This window comes from Zygosaccharomyces rouxii (assembly GCF_000026365.1).
Source record: "Zygosaccharomyces rouxii strain CBS732 chromosome A complete sequence".
NCBI classification, from domain to species: domain Eukaryota; kingdom Fungi; phylum Ascomycota; class Saccharomycetes; order Saccharomycetales; family Saccharomycetaceae; genus Zygosaccharomyces; species Zygosaccharomyces rouxii.
This window is the reverse complement of record NC_012990.1, coordinates 412,837-430,142: the sequence shown is the minus strand read 5'-3', so window position 1 is coordinate 430,142 and position 17,306 is coordinate 412,837. Positions and strand designations below refer to the sequence as shown.

At 39.5% G+C, this 17,306-nt stretch overlaps 6 protein-coding genes across 6 annotated transcripts; 3 read left to right on the top strand and 3 right to left on the bottom strand.

The window, feature by feature from the left end:
- Positions 1–528: 528 nt before the first annotated feature.
- Positions 529–5,175, bottom strand: ZYRO0A05258g (uncharacterized protein; the record flags this gene model as incomplete). Its single annotated transcript, XM_002494554.1, has 1 exon — positions 529–5,175. The coding sequence occupies one exon, from the start codon at positions 5,173–5,175 to the stop codon at positions 529–531; it is 4,647 nt and encodes a 1,548-aa protein (XP_002494599.1).
- Positions 5,176–5,945: 770 nt separating this feature from the next.
- On the bottom strand, positions 5,946–7,991 carry YAT1 (carnitine O-acetyltransferase YAT1; the record flags this gene model as incomplete). Its single annotated transcript, XM_002494553.1, has 1 exon — positions 5,946–7,991. The coding sequence occupies one exon, from the start codon at positions 7,989–7,991 to the stop codon at positions 5,946–5,948; it is 2,046 nt and encodes a 681-aa protein (XP_002494598.1).
- An 883-nt stretch (positions 7,992–8,874) lies between these two features.
- CDC15 (serine/threonine protein kinase CDC15) lies at positions 8,875–11,700 on the top strand (the record flags this gene model as incomplete). The annotated part of the gene is made up of 1 exon (XM_002494552.1): positions 8,875–11,700. The coding sequence occupies one exon, from the start codon at positions 8,875–8,877 to the stop codon at positions 11,698–11,700; it is 2,826 nt and encodes a 941-aa protein (XP_002494597.1).
- A 244-nt stretch (positions 11,701–11,944) lies between these two features.
- On the top strand, positions 11,945–13,192 carry KIN3 (serine/threonine protein kinase KIN3; the record flags this gene model as incomplete). Its single annotated transcript, XM_002494551.1, has 1 exon — positions 11,945–13,192. One exon carries the CDS (start codon positions 11,945–11,947, stop codon positions 13,190–13,192), a length of 1,248 nt encoding a protein of 415 aa, XP_002494596.1.
- Positions 13,193–13,273: 81 nt separating this feature from the next.
- ADE1 (phosphoribosylaminoimidazolesuccinocarboxamide synthase) lies at positions 13,274–14,197 on the bottom strand (the record flags this gene model as incomplete). Its single annotated transcript, XM_002494550.1, has 1 exon — positions 13,274–14,197. One exon carries the CDS (start codon positions 14,195–14,197, stop codon positions 13,274–13,276), a length of 924 nt encoding a protein of 307 aa, XP_002494595.1.
- Positions 14,198–15,207: 1,010 nt separating this feature from the next.
- On the top strand, positions 15,208–17,268 carry BUD14 (protein phosphatase regulator BUD14; the record flags this gene model as incomplete). The annotated part of the gene is made up of 1 exon (XM_002494549.1): positions 15,208–17,268. One exon carries the CDS (start codon positions 15,208–15,210, stop codon positions 17,266–17,268), a length of 2,061 nt encoding a protein of 686 aa, XP_002494594.1.
- Between the last annotated feature and the right edge of the window lie 38 nt (positions 17,269–17,306).

The window sequence follows — 17,306 nt, the reverse complement described above, 5'->3', positions numbered from 1 at the left end:
GCCTCTTATATACTACTTTGTATCAAAGTGGTGCCATATCTCTAAGAGTTTCCTTCAGTACCCACAGCTGAACAATCTTAATGAAAATTAGACTTTAAGGTCGTTTAAGCAGCCAGAATAGCTCTGAAAAGCACATCATGCAACTTGTTATAAACAAGTTGCAATGTAGAGTGATGCATGCCAATGGTTAAAGTATGTTTTAATTAGCCACTCTCTTGTATTACTTTTAACGCGATGATGCCTTGTGTATGTATGTATAGCTACTAAATAGTGATAAACCGATCCTGTAGAACAATTAAATTACGTTAAATAAATACTAAAAAGGTAATTTTACTTACATCCATGATAACTAAATTAGACTAACGATAGTTTGTCTGATTAGCCTTGAAGAATTGATTGAGGCTAAAAGTTCATTAAAAAAATATGCCTGATACAATACGTGAAGTATAAAATAGAGATGAATCGAAACGAATCAGAAACAATTGACATAAAATGTTCGTAGCGGTAAAAACAGCATACTCGATCAGATTAAAAAATATCTGGGCAAACTTCCTTTAGCTTGTGATCTTTTCTTAATTTCCAATAATCACCGTTGAATTGCCAGTACTCGGACTTAGTAACTGGATGAACTTCCTTGTGGAACCAAACAGGTTTGTGGACCTCACCAGTTTCAGCTCTCTTTCTACGCACCATTCTTTGCTTTTGCTCCAATCTATGTTTCTCATCACCAGCTTTGTCGTAAACACCATCCTCCATCTCTCTTTGATCCGGCCTCAATCTAGTATCAGTAGGAGCTACCCACGGTACGAGACTTGGTTGAGGAGCATTAAGAGTTATAGCAAATGGCGTCAAATTGAAAGGTGCTTCTGGTCTTGGAGATGCCTTCCAAACTAAGAATTTAGAACCATCGAATTTAGGACCAGTAGAAGAGGTGTCCTTGGTCTTCATAATATCGCTGTCGTTCTTAGGAGTGGCCATCTTTGCATAGATAGCATCATTCCAATGACCACCGAGAATCCATTTTTTGTTATTGTTCTTGTCAAAAACTTCACCAGTAACTTCGTATGCACCTTGAGATCTCCAACCACGGGCTCTGAAGTTGATTAAGCAACGATCACCAGTCGTATGATTAACAACTTCGACTTCACCGTTGTTATCCACTTGAGGGTTACCAACTAAGATACCAATAACCGTGTTGTTTGGCTTTTTCCAAGTGTACAATTCCTCACCCTCACTGCTATCAGGACGCATCTTGATGTACCATAAACCCAAATGTTTAATGTTGAATGATCTACCATTGAATCCTGTGTCCACGTTGGATTCACCCCAGAAGTCCCATTTAGCAGATTCGGTCCAAGTAGCAGAAACAACAGGGTGGTGACACACCTGTTCTGTGAAGAATCTGTATCCCTTATCAGGTCTACAATACTCATAAGTTTCCCCCAATAATGGGTTGAAAGGTTTGGCAACCCTCTTAACGGTAGATGCATACGAAGACGCAGTGAACACAGCAACGTATAACATTCTTAAAGAGGAATCTTCAAAAGTCGAAGCAGTATCCAGAAGGTCGGAATACTCTAAATCTTCAGCAACCCTTTGTAACAATGAGGTTGGTTCATTGAAAGTGACTGGTAAACTCATTCTAGTCATATCCTTACCGACCATAGACTTTAGTACGGACCATAGACTGATTGCTGGACGGTCATCGTCATCAATTCTCAATCTCTTTCTTACTCCGTCTTCATAACCCTTGAAGGAACCTTCTTTCAAAATAACAGAATATTTTTGCTTTTGTTTTTCCGTCTCACCGACCATTGGAAGATTCATTAGTTCATTATCTTGAGCAGTACCATCCTGCTGCTCAGGTTTGTTAGCGCTAGGCTTTTTCATCGAGCTTTGATTAGAATCATGTCTGGGACCGAAATCTTCCTTTTGATTCTTAGTAGAATCAGATTTCGAGACGCCAGCAGCACCACCAGCGCCAGCAGCGACACCACCAGCCACAGCGGCACCGGAACCAACATCTTTAGGAGGACGTTTACCCTGAGGACGTAGAACTTGTGGTTCTTGAGGTGTTCCAACTTTGTCTCTGGCCATTTCCACTGGTGAGCCAGTGGAAGATGGTTCCTTCCTTGATCTTTCGTCTGGTACCTTGGTGTTCAATTGTTTTAATTCATTTGAGGATGGAGCACCGCCAGCTTGGCCTTCGTTCCTTTCAAAATTTTCAGTCTCCTTGCCAATGTCTTCATTGTTTTTAGAAGCGCCCTCTGCGGCGTATTGACCTTCCGTTTCTCTGAAAGGATTACGATTATGGCTTGCAGAGGAAATGCGGGTCTGGTCAGAAGAGGAATATTGACTTTCTGGTCTCACTTCTTCCGGTACCTTCTGTGAGGTAGTATCTTCATGAGTGCTTGGTACTGGAGGAGGTGCAGTAGATGGTGGTTCATTGATGGAGAACTTTTGCTCTGCATCCTTACCATTATAATCTGTATCCCTGTTTTGAGACTTGCCTTCTTCCTCCTTTTTGTTTCCATATGAACGGTCTCCATGCTGTGGAATAGAACCTTCTGATGAATCAGGTTTTGTTTGGTTCGTCGATTCAGAAGGATATCTTTCTTCATCCTCGTCAGAAGCGTCTACCAAATCTTCAGCGTCAAAGAAGACCTCGGCATCCGATTCTTCATCTTCTTCCCTTGTAGCTTCAATAAATTTGGCAATGCCTTCTAGAGTAGCATTGGAATCGTCTACTTGACGAGATGTGGTGGAATCGAATTGAGAACCATCAGTGGAAGCACCAGCCTCAGATAATTTCTTGTGTAACAACTTTTTCAGCCCTCTTCTTTCTTTATCTAGGGAGGCCAAACGGTTGCTCTTTTCAATCAATTCCAACTCTAGATCCTTAACTGATTGAATCCACACATTGTTCACTTCACGTTGTTTTGCCAACAAAGATCCCAATTTCTTATCCCTAGAGGAAGTCAAGAAGTACAATTTTTCAAAGGTGTTGGAGATAGAACCCAAAGATTTCCTTAACATGCCCCAAGCTTCCTCGCTTGGGTGACCTGTGTCTAATAATTCTTTTAATGAACTCAATTCCATTGACAGTGATCTTTGGAGCATTGATAATCTTTGAGAATAAGGGCCATATTGAGTTTTGACGTCTTCATCATCTACATCGAAATTAGAGTTACGATCCTGGTTATCCTCCTCTTCGTCAGAGAAATTGTCTAATTCATCTTCGTTCGAGGGTACGTGGCTGTCAATTGAATCAGTGGGTGCAGGTTCAAATGCACCACCTGCATGTTCAGGTGTTCTTGCTGTTGAAGTCAGTTGAGTAGAGGAAGCTTCCAAAGGCGTTGACTTCTTAGGTTGGACGTTTGCGTTCGTTTGATGATGACCATAGTATTGTTGCTCTTCTTGTTGGGATTGTTGCTGTGGTAATCTATCTTCACCTTGAGTTTCATTCACTTGACGTTTCTGGTTGTTAATTTGACTATTGCCTGGGTGGCCAGCAACCCCTCCTACTAGACTGTTATGACCAGATCTTTCGTTTGCATGATTATGGGACAGGTTAGAGTTGGTACGGGAGCGGCCTTCGCGAGAGCTGGAATCAAGCCTGTTACCCACCATTCTGTTAACGTATTCCTTACCTGATTCAGTCAAATTATTATTCAACCTTAAGTCATTAGAAGTAATTGACGCCGTACTTACTCTTTTGTTACGGTGATCTGAAGAGGAGGGCATTCTACCTTGCTGAGCCGACCCATCAGACACACCCAGCTCCTCATCTAACAGTTGGCTATTCTTACCACCACCTTGATTGTATTGTAGTTGTGAAGAATACAATGGAGAATCGTATCTACCGCCAGCATTCAAACCTCTACTCATTGCTAAGGATGGTGGTACCGTTCCTGATTTCATCAACAACTCCCTGTCCTTGGCAAATCTAATGGCACCTTGAATAGCCCAAACCCATCTATTAGTTTCAATGGGATGGTTTGCCTTTAAATGCCATCTAATTGCACCGTTACTACCACCAATAATTTCAAACTTCAATTTTTCCGAAGAATCCAAATGGAGGTAACATGTTGACATGTTTAAAGAACCCCTACAAGCATTTCTTGTATCGGCTTGATCTTTATAGTAGGAAAGCTTACCATCTCCACTTAGGATGAACCAACGCAGCTTATAACCTTGTGCAAAATTTGTCCATTTTCTTAAGTATCCTTTATGTGTTGGGGGTTCATGCAAATTATTGGTAACGTCGATTACACTCTGTTCCTTGGCTGCTTTGCCCAAAAGCTTTTTCAACTCGATATCGATCGCCACTTTAGTATTCGTTGCGCTGTCATTCTCATTTACCTTACCGACAAGATCCACAGGTAACCTACCTTGACGATCTCTGTTAAAAGGGTCGGCACCGTGTTCTAGTAACCACCGACACATGATAACATCTCTTTTTTTAACAAACTCATGTAGAACAGTATCTCCGGTTTCTGGATCCATACCATTAATGTCCAACAGTTCTGCATTTCTTGGATTAACTAGAATTGAGTCTAAGTGACCAAAATCTCTGTTATTGAAAGCAGTTCTAAATTCTTGAGCAATTTCTGCAACATAAGTAGCCCTTTTGGCCTGCATCATGTGAGCAATGCTCAAATTCCTGCACATCTCTACCGGCTGCAGATGTGAGTTGTTCAGTATACAGTCGTTAACGTGTGGTTGATCCATCAGAAACTCTATCACGTCTCCGCGTGACTGGAATGCACTTAAATGCAATGGAGTATCACCATTCTCATCCCTGTAGTTAATATCGATGGTAATTCCGCCTCTGGTATTATTGGCCCATTCACGGACAATATCTTTGATTAAAGCAGCAGGAGCAACTTGAACAGCGTAGTGCAAAACTAAATTCCTCACTTCTTCCACATTCGGATCCCCCACCGGCTGGAATTCGTTTTTAATCAAAGCCTCCAACTGCTTGAAATTTCCTTGACGTAGAGAATCCAAGAGCTTCAGCTTTAAAAGTGGTTTACTAGCCAAAGCTACATCGTGTTCACCACTCTCATTCCCAGTACTTTGGGACCTCGTCCTATCCAACTGAGGATCCAAATTACTACTACTCGAATAACTTTGGCCGCCAGGAGATATTATAGCCACGCTGTCTCTATCCATGGAAAGTTAAGTGCCAAATGCTTAAATGAACAAATAGAAGATAAAAGTTGTTAAATATACTGAATTCAATTCGAAATGGTTAATAGTTTTCTATTGTAAGATCTATTTTCAAGTTCTTTGCTTTTTTTCTCTCTGATCGATTCCTTCTTATAGCAGTTCCTCGATCGAAATCCCGCTCAATCTCTTGGTATTATACTTGAATCGGAATTTCTGCAGTCTAGTCAACGACAATGTTCGTTAGTATCAATCTTACTTTGTTCCTGAGACCAAGTTAGTATATCTCACTTAATAGGTGATCACTGCTCTTTCTCGCTCCAATTATATGGTTTTTCATCTCCCCTGAAGAGAACTTCACCTTTTTTGCTGGCGTCAAAAGGCGGGTAATGTGCCAAGAATCTTCTGCGCCAAGAAACAATAAATATTTTAATTACTAGGTAACGCGGTAGCCAATAGTAGGCCGTGGGAATCAAAACACTATGAATAACGTAGGAGTGACTCTTACCATTTTAATGTGTGTATGTAGTAAACACCTGTATTTACATATTTCTGATACAGAAGTTTACAACATTGATTTACGATGATTATGCATACCGGCATAACTCCGAAATACTGCTCGCCATCCTTGGTTTCAAAGTTGTTAAATAGCATCTGTAGGTTCAATGTGCCCCCCCCCCCCCATTTTATGCGTTAAAGGCTTCAGAAGATTCGAAAGCTTCGAATGCTAACAATTCCAATTTTGGGTGCTTATAAGACCCTTGTGCCGATTTCTTTTATCCTGATACATTAACGTCGAAATAGTTGTAACCGGACAGCAGATGGACTAAACTGTCGCTACGTTGTTGTTCCAGTCTCCCAAAACCATGCCTAGTAGATGGTGTAACAGCGCTAATTTCCGAATCCGCAGCAGATCTTCTTTGGAAAACATGATCGATTTCTAACAAAGAATGTTCAATCAATGATGCAAATCTATTCGTTTGACGGTGTCTCGACGATACCACCAGTGAGATTGAATTGTCTCTGATTATGTAACCAATCCCAAATCCATTAGGGGTTACGGGACCAAATCCAAAACTTTTCAGGCATGGATTACCACAGTTTGATGTGCTTATCACTGTGCTATTGTGTATTGACCAAGATTTATCGCTGAAAATTGGGGGTAAGGGCATGGTGTCTTTGTAATATTCATTCCATATACAGTACAGGGCATACAGGTGGCGATCTTGACCTAAACCCTCTGAACATTCTTTAATGATCTGAGAATGTTTGTTGCATGCTCTTCTCAAAAATCGAATGCGATGTTCATCAATGGCATATCGATCAAACATTGATTTAACAAATTTCTTTGATTCAGAAGTGACACTTCTAATCGCTTCAGTACGTCCATTAGTGAATTGTTTAGTCATGGCAGGTTCATAGGTCGTTTCGAATTTACCGTAAAGGGCGTAATATGCTACTTGGAAAACCTGTTGTACCAGTGCATCTGGTGAACATTGGAAACTAGCCTTAATGTGATTGCTTCCATACTTGGTGAAATCGAGTGCAGCAAACTCATGTTGTGATACACTATCTGAAATTCTAGTTTCAGCAAAATGCAATGATGATAAAATGAATGGATCTACTTTCCATTCGAGTTTCCGTGGGATGGTAATTAGATTCAAGTTGACATTTTCAGAATCTGATTCTGATGTCTCAGTAAAAACATCGGGTACATTCTTGGTGACACCTCTAGCAAACCCCAAGATTGAATCGGTATAAATGTCAGCGGCAAGACGCAACACTGTATGGCCATCTACTGCGGTGTGTTCAAAATTTATTCCAGCTTTACCATTCTGCGTGACAATCAATTGAAGCTTGTCATACCAGCGGTTAAGACAGGTACCATGTTGAGCATCCAAAGGTTTTGCCAAATCGTTAGGACCTAACCTGATTTGAGAAGTACCACATAACATGGATTTGATGAGCTCATTATCTTCTGTAAATGAGGCATCATCGAGGCAAATTACAAACAGTGCGCTATCGATTATTTTGAGGTTTTTCCAATTTGTAGGATCAGAGTCATGGAAGATATAATCCCTTACATTGGACCAGACTCTACGATTTTCTGTGATGAAAACACCAAAGGGTGGTCTTGAAGCTTCACTCTGTTCACTATCCATAATTATTGAATAAAGATTCCATTCGATAGGTTCTGGTGTTGAGAAAATGGGGATATTGTTCACATCCAATACGTCGAACCAATAGAATTGTGATTTGTATGTAACCATCACGTGATGAGACGTTGGATCAACTTGTAAATGACAGGACTTTTCTCCTGGTCCAGCTGGAATTCTGCTACAACCAAATAATTTGGCGTACTGATCCATTGATAGTGGAGTTTTACCGCGGACAACATCTGGTCTCAGATTTTCATGGCGGATTTCCTTGATGAATTTTAAAATTGAAAAAATGAGTTTAGCGGCTCTTTTTACCTGGCAAGTATACTCGCCGTAGCATCCCATAACGTTTTTGATGGTTCGATCATCTTCTAAAAGAAAATACGGGTTAACGTTTAGGACTACCGATGCTTCGTACATCAAATAGGCATCGTACCAAAAATCCTCAATGTAGGAAGATTGAGGCTTTTCCCTAGCGAGTTGCTTGTCATACTCAAGTAAATGTTCATGCAATTTCTGCATCATTTTTAAATTATCATCAGATAAAACACATTCCCTTGTCTTATTATTTTGTCGGTCCTCTTGAAGAGGTTCGACACGGGCAAGGTATCGATTCAAAGTTTCCCTTAATGGCGGAATAGGTAAGCGTGGTAGATCAGGCATACTTGATGGTGTTCTCTCTTCAACTGTATTCTTTCCTTGTAAAAGTACCTTTTATTCAATTAAACTTCTTATTTCTGAGCGATCATCTGCTAAAGAAGACCTTTAAAACGAAATTATCCATCTGTCCAGGGTGCATGACACTAGATCATCAATGATAAATTCTAGTGCTCAGTAACTCCGTCAACTCCCCAAACTCGGTGGTTATTCGCAGCAATGTAACGCCGCACTAATTGAAAAATATCATCCAAATGGTTTCTACCCTTTATCAATTGACTCCATTCGGACAAATCGCTACCCTATTTTGACATTCCCAGATGGTCATGTGAGAAGCTAACCTAAAATTGAATGCGGGGCATCGCTGTTCTCTGCATATGACACTTTTCTAGAAGCCTTTTTTGAACATTCTATGCATCTCCACAGGCTATCACGGGGTTTCGCAGGAAGCCCCTTGGGAAAAAAAAATTCTTTTGTTCGATCATTGTGACTGCTGTGCATCTCATTCTAGACGGCCATAATTAAATGATGGTAACTACATTACCCGAAGTGGAAGCGGTAAACAATTAGGGAAGGAGATCAGCTCGCTTGTGGTTCAACTGGAGAGGAATTGAGAAAATCAAATAAAGTATTGAATTACTCTTCTTTTATAATTTTCTTGAATAGGTCGGCGGCTAAAACTGAAAGTTTAGTATTCGAACCTTTTGAGTGCACTTCTGTCTTTTATTTCTCGAAGGAATAAACGGATATACATCAACAGTGTATCATAATTTTCTACAATTTTTCGTTTCTTCCCAGAAAGAGAGTAATTTTGTGACAAGTACTCCCAATAATAGTACCTTTCTCGGCTGATTGTGTGCATTATTTGATCTGTTAAGTGTAGAAGTTGATGACTGAAAGAATCAATCTCACACCTGCTCAACAGCAGCAGGCGTTGAATCGAAGTGAACAATCAGTGAAACAGGAACCACAGAAGAGAAATCAAATACAGTACCAGTTAAAGCAAGTTATTGGTAAAGGATCATATGGTGTTGTTTACAAAGCAATTAATCGAAAGACACAGAAGTTGGTCGCGATTAAGGAGGTCCATTATGAAAATGATGATGAACTGACAGATATCATGTCTGAGATAGATCTTTTGAAAAATTTAAATCACATTAATATCGTTAAGTATCATGGTTTCATTCAAAAGTCGCATAATCTCTACATAATATTGGAATACTGTTCTCATGGTTCATTGAAAAATTACATATCAAGGGGCAATGGTCTTCCAGAATCCAAAGCAAAAGTATACGTGAAGCAGACTTTGAATGGGCTCAATTACTTGCACGAACAAGGTGTGATACATCGAGATATTAAGGCCGCTAATCTACTTTTGGATTCTAATAATGTGGTCAAATTAGCAGATTTTGGCGTTTCTACAAAAGTTAATACCATGACTATGGCAATGACTTTGGCGGGTTCTTTGAACTGGATGGCCCCAGAAATTATTGGTAATAGGGGTGCGTCTACCTTAAGTGATATTTGGTCTTTGGGGGCTACTGTTCTGGAAGTATTAACAGGAAATCCACCATTCTATAATTTAGTTGATATTAACATCTACTATGCGATTGAAAATGATGCGTTTATTCCACCTAGTTTCATATCCAAGGAAGCACAGGATTTTCTATCCACATGTTTTCAAAAGAATATGTATCAAAGACCAACCGCGGCACAGCTTTTGAGACATAAATGGGTTGCAGGCGAATCTCCTGCTAACAAGCTGGAATTGTTTAAGGAGAGTAATAATGAAATGGATTTTCAATGGGATCATGACTTTAAGGAACCTCTTCATGATCCTAGTCTAGCAAACCCTTCTTCGCAACACACCTCTGTCCCAACTTCATATCTTCCATCATTAGCTAAGACAAGGGTCAACTATAGTTCTGCGTCCTCTGTATCATCTTCGTCCCTGGTAACTACTGTTACTGGCAGCAGTGAATCTAAAACTCATGGAGATCCTAGTACGCCCCATAGATCTATGCATAGGACTGCTGCAAATGTCGAATGGGCTAAAGGAATATTGGATAATTTGGGTAAAGGGACAGTACGATTAACTTCTGATGTTTTGAGCATACTTTTCGAGAATTTGGATGGTGAAGATATCTCGCAATCGATAATCCACTTGCTCCGTGATAGTTCAAATGAAAACATGATCATATCTCTATTTGAATATGATAAGAAATTTAATTTTGGTAATCTAAAGAAAAAATTCATATCAATGGGTGGTGTGCCCTCCGTTCTCGAATATAATAATATTATCGAGCAGTTTTTCCTCAAGGATAACTACAAAGTGTTGATTCAATGCGGTATTCTTTACAGAACCCACATCCTCAAGGATTCTATAACATTGGAATTAGCCTATAAGTTTTTGGATATCGTCGATTCTCCACAATTCTGGTGTCAGTGGTGTTCCAAGCATGTCAAGGTACCCAATTTGATAGCTAATCTTACCAACAAATCCACCCAGTCGATAGTATTGAAACTATCGTCTTTCCCCGAGGCTTCCTCATGGTTTCCCAAACAATTCATTGAAAACATTTTAAAATTACCACCAACAACAGAGCAACCAATGTATACAATTTTCAAAGCATTAACCTCGATTCTAATTCAATTGCATAATAGTACAGCCGCGGAAATTGTAGCAGCAACCCCTTCCAAAGTACCAACCACCACTGCACCCTCCATGGAGCTGCCTGAGGCTTTCCTTCCTTGGATACTAGGCTTTTTTGAAGATTCCAAATTTTGTGATGAAGAAAACAGTTACGTGTGGAAATATTACATGAGTGTTATTTACCATGCTACACATTTGAACAGATTGCTCTTAAACCAACTTTTGAATAATACTAACTTCATAAATTTGATCCTCCGACTTTTGACCACCCGTGCAAAGTCTCTTCAACTGTTGCATGTACCCTTGTCAATTGTCATGGAAATATCTACAGAGTTGACAGAATTTCATCCAGTTTTAGTGGAACTTTCCCTGCACTTTTTACGATCCCATGAGGAATTTATTGTGGGAGGTTTAGAAATTCTATTAAACTCTTTACAGTTTGCATTGCATGATACAACAAAATTTATCAGCCATCCGGATAGTTTGGCAATTGAGTTTCCTTCAGGTTCTTCGGGAAAGCCATCGGTTTTATTAACTTATCGAGATTTGGTCGAACCATTTTTCCGCATCAAAGAAAATAATCTCGAATTTGGGAATTTTATCACGAAGTTTATGAAAATCTGCTTGCTGACACCATTAGCATTTATTTCGTTCAAGATTTTTTCTCATTCGAGTTTCAATGAGAGATTAACGGCTTTCTTTATGCTTTATCGAAATAGTTTACTGATTCAAATCGATTTGTTGAAGTTCGTCAAATTGATAATCGCAAGATCTCTAGAGTATCTGAGCACCTTAAAAGAAAGAGATTTAAGTGCAGAGGTTGTTATTAAGAAAAGATTAGAAGTGATGATGGACTTCCTAGATAGAAACTGGAACCATCAGATAGAAGGTCAAGTCGGTTGTGATTCCATTTTAATTCATCAGTTGTGTAATGACATTAAGTCATTTGCCACAGCCTCGCCATCTAGTTTCGCAATTCCATCGGTACGCAGACAACAAAGCAAGAGTCGTTTTAACTTAAGTTTGCAGAATGATGCATTCGACATTCCAGACAGAACTTAACACTGAACCGCTATCATTTATTTTTATATCACTCGAAAAGGTAATGTGATTAAAGTATGGGGCATATGATTCCACATATAACCCGTTTCGGTAACAGGTAAATATAACTTCGAAAGAGCGAAAAAATGAAATATGCACAATAGAGTCTGTTCAATTGCACATCATTTGCTCCATCTCCCCGTTTATCTTCCTCTCTCAAGTTATTCTCGAGAATCACAGAAGAACAGATCGAACAGAGTTTGAGATGTATAACAGGCGCGATCTATTAGGTGACTTCGTGTCTCCTAAGCAGATGAGGACGCCCTCACCACCGTCATCATCACAGTATCAGGTTTTAGAAGAAATAGGTAGGGGATCTTTTGGAGCTGTACGCAAAGTCCTGCATGTACCGACCAAAAAACTCATGGTTAGAAAAGAAATTAAGTATGGACATATGAGCAGTAAGGAAAGGCAGCAACTTATTTCAGAGTGTACGATTTTATCACATTTGAAGCATGAAAATATAGTCGAATTTTGTAATTGGGATTTTGAGGAACAGCATGAAATACTTTATCTTTATATGGAATTTTGTTCTAGTGGTGACTTGAGCCATATGATTAAGCATTACAAGCAGGAAAAAAAATATATCCCAGAGAAGATAATATGGGGGATATTAGCGCAAATCTTATCCGCACTGTATAAATGTCATTACGGTGATGAGCTCTCTCCATTGACCACCATCTACGACAGAATGAAACCTCCTGTAAAGAGAAAGAATATTGTCATCCATAGAGATTTGAAACCGGGAAACATCTTTCTAAGTGCTGACGATAGTGGCACTTCAGCGGATGAAATACACAATGTGGATTACAGTCAAGTCGTAGTCAAATTGGGGGATTTTGGTTTAGCTAAGTCACTTGGTAATAGCATCCAATTTGCAACGACTTATGTGGGGACACCTTATTATATGTCCCCAGAAGTTTTAATGGACCAGCCATATTCACCTCTCAGTGATATCTGGTCGCTTGGCTGCGTAGTCTTTGAAATGTGTTCATTACATCCACCATTTCAAGCTAAAAATTATCTGGAATTACAGAATAGGATAAAGTCAGGTAAATTCGATAGAATTCCAGAATATTATTCAAACGGGTTAAATGCCATTGTTCATTCTATGATCGATACCAATTTAAAGACACGTCCGTCTACATTTGAACTTTTGCAAGATATTCAAATCCGGACCGCCAGAAAATCCCTACAGTTAGAAAGATTCGAAAGAAATCTCTTAGATTACGAAAAGGAGTTGGCCAACATTGAGAAGATTTTGGAGAAGCAAGCAACAGATTACGAACGGGAAACTGCTCATTTAAGGGAGCAATTCGTGCAGGCTGTTGAAGAAAGAGCTCGTGAAGTACTAAGTGGTAAGAAGATTGGCAAAGTTCCTGATACCATTTACGGGTATTACGACAAGAGAGTTCCTAAACCTGCTTACCACTGGAGGACAAGATACCGCTGATCCTTTGGTCATTTAATTTTTACGTTGTTGTTTGTTTTTTCTTCTTTTCGTTTTTCTAATTCTTCGGTTTTATAATTTACTTTAATTGTACTTAGTTCCTGTCAAAGTTTCGTAAGCTTCGATATATTTAGCCCTGGTTTGTTCCACAATATCTTCGGGCATCTTAACACCTTCCACACCGTTTAATTTGTTCGAGGTGAGCCAATTCCTCAAAAACTGCTTGTCGTAGGACTCCTGTGTTTCGCCTACAGTGTAATGAGCACCATTCCAAAATCTAGATGAATCTGGAGTCAAGACTTCATCAACCAAAATAATTTCATTGGTCTTTTCATCAATACCAAATTCAAATTTTGTGTCTGCGATGATAATACCCTTTGTCTTGGCATACTCTTTGCATTTGCCATAAAGCGTAACCGCCAATTTTTCAACTCTATCAGCGATATCCTGTCCCACCAACTCCGCTGCTTTTTCAGGAGAGATATTTTCATCATGTTCACCTTGTTCAGCCTTGGTAGAAGGAGTGAAGATAGGGCGAGGAAATTCTTGTGATTCTCGCAGGTCTTGAGGTTGAGGTAACGAATGAACTGTACCTGTCTTTGTATATTCCTTCCATGCTGATCCAGTAATGTACCCACGTACAATGACCTCGAGAGGGATTAGTTTAAACTTGTGCACTAGTAAGGAACGACCTTCTAATTGTGATTTGTATTTCTCTTGACTTAGTTCAGATGGTAAAAAATCAAAAATAGTTTTACCCTGAGGAATTGGAACTAAATGGTTGCGGACATCCTTAGAAAGGTACTGGAACCAAAATTCTGATAATTTAGTTAATAGTACTCCCTTGTCAGGAACGGTGTTTTCCATAATCACATCGTAAGCAGAGATACGATCAGTTGCTACAAATAAAATTGTTTCAGGATCTACTTCGTAGATATCTCTGACTTTACCTCTAGCAACTAGTGGGATAATACCGTCCAATTCAGTTTTGGCTACGCTGACTACCATCTTCAAAAACCTTGAGTTCCTTATTAGGTTCCTTATTAGGATAGACTAAGCTTAGATAGGGAGATTCGGAGGTGTCTCTCAAAAGAAGCTCGACTTATAAAGGACATCATTCCGAATAACTAATACTCTCGGCGAGCGTTGCAGCATGGCGTAATATAATTATTATAACCTTAATGCCTGTTAAATTTCATCTCATCTCATCTCGATCGGAGTCAAATGTGGCAGGGAAGGAAAAACAAGAGGAAAATCTGAATCATCTGACTTCTCTAGGATAAAGCCCTACTGAGATATTAGGGCTCAAAATGTAGGGTACGCATTTCTTGGTTAGGGCACGTTATGTACGGAAACGGAATACTTGCTTAAGGAAAAAAAAGACGAATTTTCCCTTTCAAAATGGAAGCAATTGAGAAACAAATGATACACAAACGGGAAAAGGTTTATTTTTTTTTGCTTAAATAGCTCGTGATGGAAAAGCTCAGCGGCAATCACAGAACAAACCAAAACAACCAGGAAGAGTTGCCCTCACAGGATACCACGAAAATGCATTTCATCGCACTTGTTCGAGCTAATTCACCCTCCGATACCCTCCAGAGTAGAGCACTCCTGCTTACCCGCACAGAAGCTTATCTCATCACGTGCAATTCGCTTCTTGCAGATTTTCTCAACATATCGAAGTGAAGAAAAAATCGAAAAAGTGGGATTCGATTCAATAATGAACCATTGTGATCTACTGATATAAACAAGGTTATTTTTAATCTACTGAGAAAACAAGACAAAAGAGAACTTAAGAGATATCAATCACGGCTCATCTAGAGATAGGGCTCCTGCGAAGCGTTTTACTTAATTCAAGCCCTAGATACTACCGTCCTGTAACAGAAGAGAAAAATTTTCTAGTATCTTTTTCTTTAAAACAAGGGATTGAAGGAACGCGTTTTGATCTAATTTAAGCAACTATACTCTATCAATTAATCAGTCAGTCAACAATCAGTTAAAGCCAATTCGAATTGTAGATGAATCAAGGTCCCTCAGTAAACGCGTTTCAGGGATCAGTGTCTCCATCGCTGTTGCCAGCAGAGTTTGGTGGTAAACTTTCCTTAGAAGAGCCGGATACTGATCTTTTGAACGATCCAAATTTAACAGAAAATTATTCAGATTTACTTAAGGTGAAGCCTCATAGACGAATGGAACCTGAGGATGAAAGTAATAGTGGTAGTGTGGTGGTCACTGGTGGATCGCCCGCTAAGAAAATGAATGACAGTCATAGAAATAATCAGTACAGCCATAATACTAATGATGATAACAGTAATGATAATAACAGTAACAGTAATAGTAATAGTAATAGTAATAATTATGATAACAACAGTAATGCCGGGTCGGAAGATCCAAATAATAGGGATCAGGAATACGATTATTCAGACTCTGATTTTGAAGAAAATTTGGAGAAAAGGCTACAAGATATGGAAACTGAAATACCAGGAGAAAGAAGAGCAACTAAAAATGAAAGTTCTGGTGGCTTGGGATCGATGTACGATGGATTGCTGATGGCATTGTCGGAGGATGAAGATGATTTACATTTAGAAGATGATGAAGAAGACGAGGAAAATATGGAATTAGAGGATGAACTTTTTGAAGAAGATGAATTGCAACCGTTGCCACCGCCGCAAGAATTAGATCCTGATAAATTGTATGCACTGTATGCTTTCAGTGGACCTGATCCGTCACATTGTCAGTTGAAACAGGATGAAGCTTGTACGTTGCTTAACGACCAAGATGCTTATTGGTGGCTTGTAAGGAGATACACTGATAGCAAGATTGGTTTTGCACCTGCAGAAATTTTGGAAACTTATCCAGAACGTTTGGCGAGATTAAATTGTTGGAAAAATGAAAATATGTCGCCGAGGAAGAATAGTGATACTGAGGAACAGGCTTCACAAGAACAATATACGACAACCGATGAGCATTCAACAGACGACGATGATGATGATGATGATACTACTGCACATGAAAACAACAAGCTTTCCGATGATGATAATGATGGCGACAGCAACCCAAGGTTAGCTCTAAAGGGATACGGTAAAAGTAATAAATCAGTGAGTTTCAATGATGTGGTCAGTTATGCAGATCGATATATCCAAGATTCAGATGATGAAAGCGATTACGAGAATGATGAGCCCACACAGTACGATGAATTTTCAGAATCAAAGCTTAGGATGGGTAGAATTGGGGAAGACAATGATGGAAATGTTGATCTTGATGATGACATGAGTGAAGCTAATAGTGATGCGTCTTTTAACACGGCATCTATGGTTCCATTGAACATTGAAAAAAGGCGGCAGCCTTCACCGCCACAACCAGCATTAACACCGCCGCCACGACATACCGAAGTTCAAACGGGGAAAACAGGATCAAATGAAGATATTGCTAAGGAAATTAATGAAAATAGAAATTCTTTCATAGAGACCCAAGGTACAAGAGATGAACCCCAAGAAGAATCACAAGATGGTTTACACAAAATTTTTGAAGCTCCTATATTGCCATTTGGACGTAAAAACTCTCATTTAGAAACTTCTAATTCTGATTCTATTTCAATCGGTGAATTTTCACCGTCTTCGTCCGAATGGACTAACGATTCCCCACAACACCAACAACTAGCAGACCACCATAGTCCTCGTACCTTACCACCATCTAGGGCTATACAAGATTTGACTAGAATTGTCGATACGGAAGATGATAGTTCCACGACAATACACGGAGATTCAGATCCAAAAACAAAGAGCATAGAAGAAAACCCAAGGCAGCAACAGCAAAATCGCCGTCAGCAGCAAAATCGCAATAAGGAAACCCCAGCTTCTTCCTCTTCTTCATCGGAAGAAATCTTTATGGAGGCAGAAAGAGCGGGATCTTCTACAAGTGTTAATAGCGCGTCTTCGGTATCGAGACAACTCTTCCACTCTTCAAGTGTCATCAGTACAACTACAGGAAAACACCATCCGATCATCGATCAACTCTATGATCCTATTTTCCACAGGATGGATGATCTCCTGAAGCAGATTGATGATGCCAGCAAGTGAACGAGCCCATCTTACCTTGCATTACTTTTTTTTTCGGC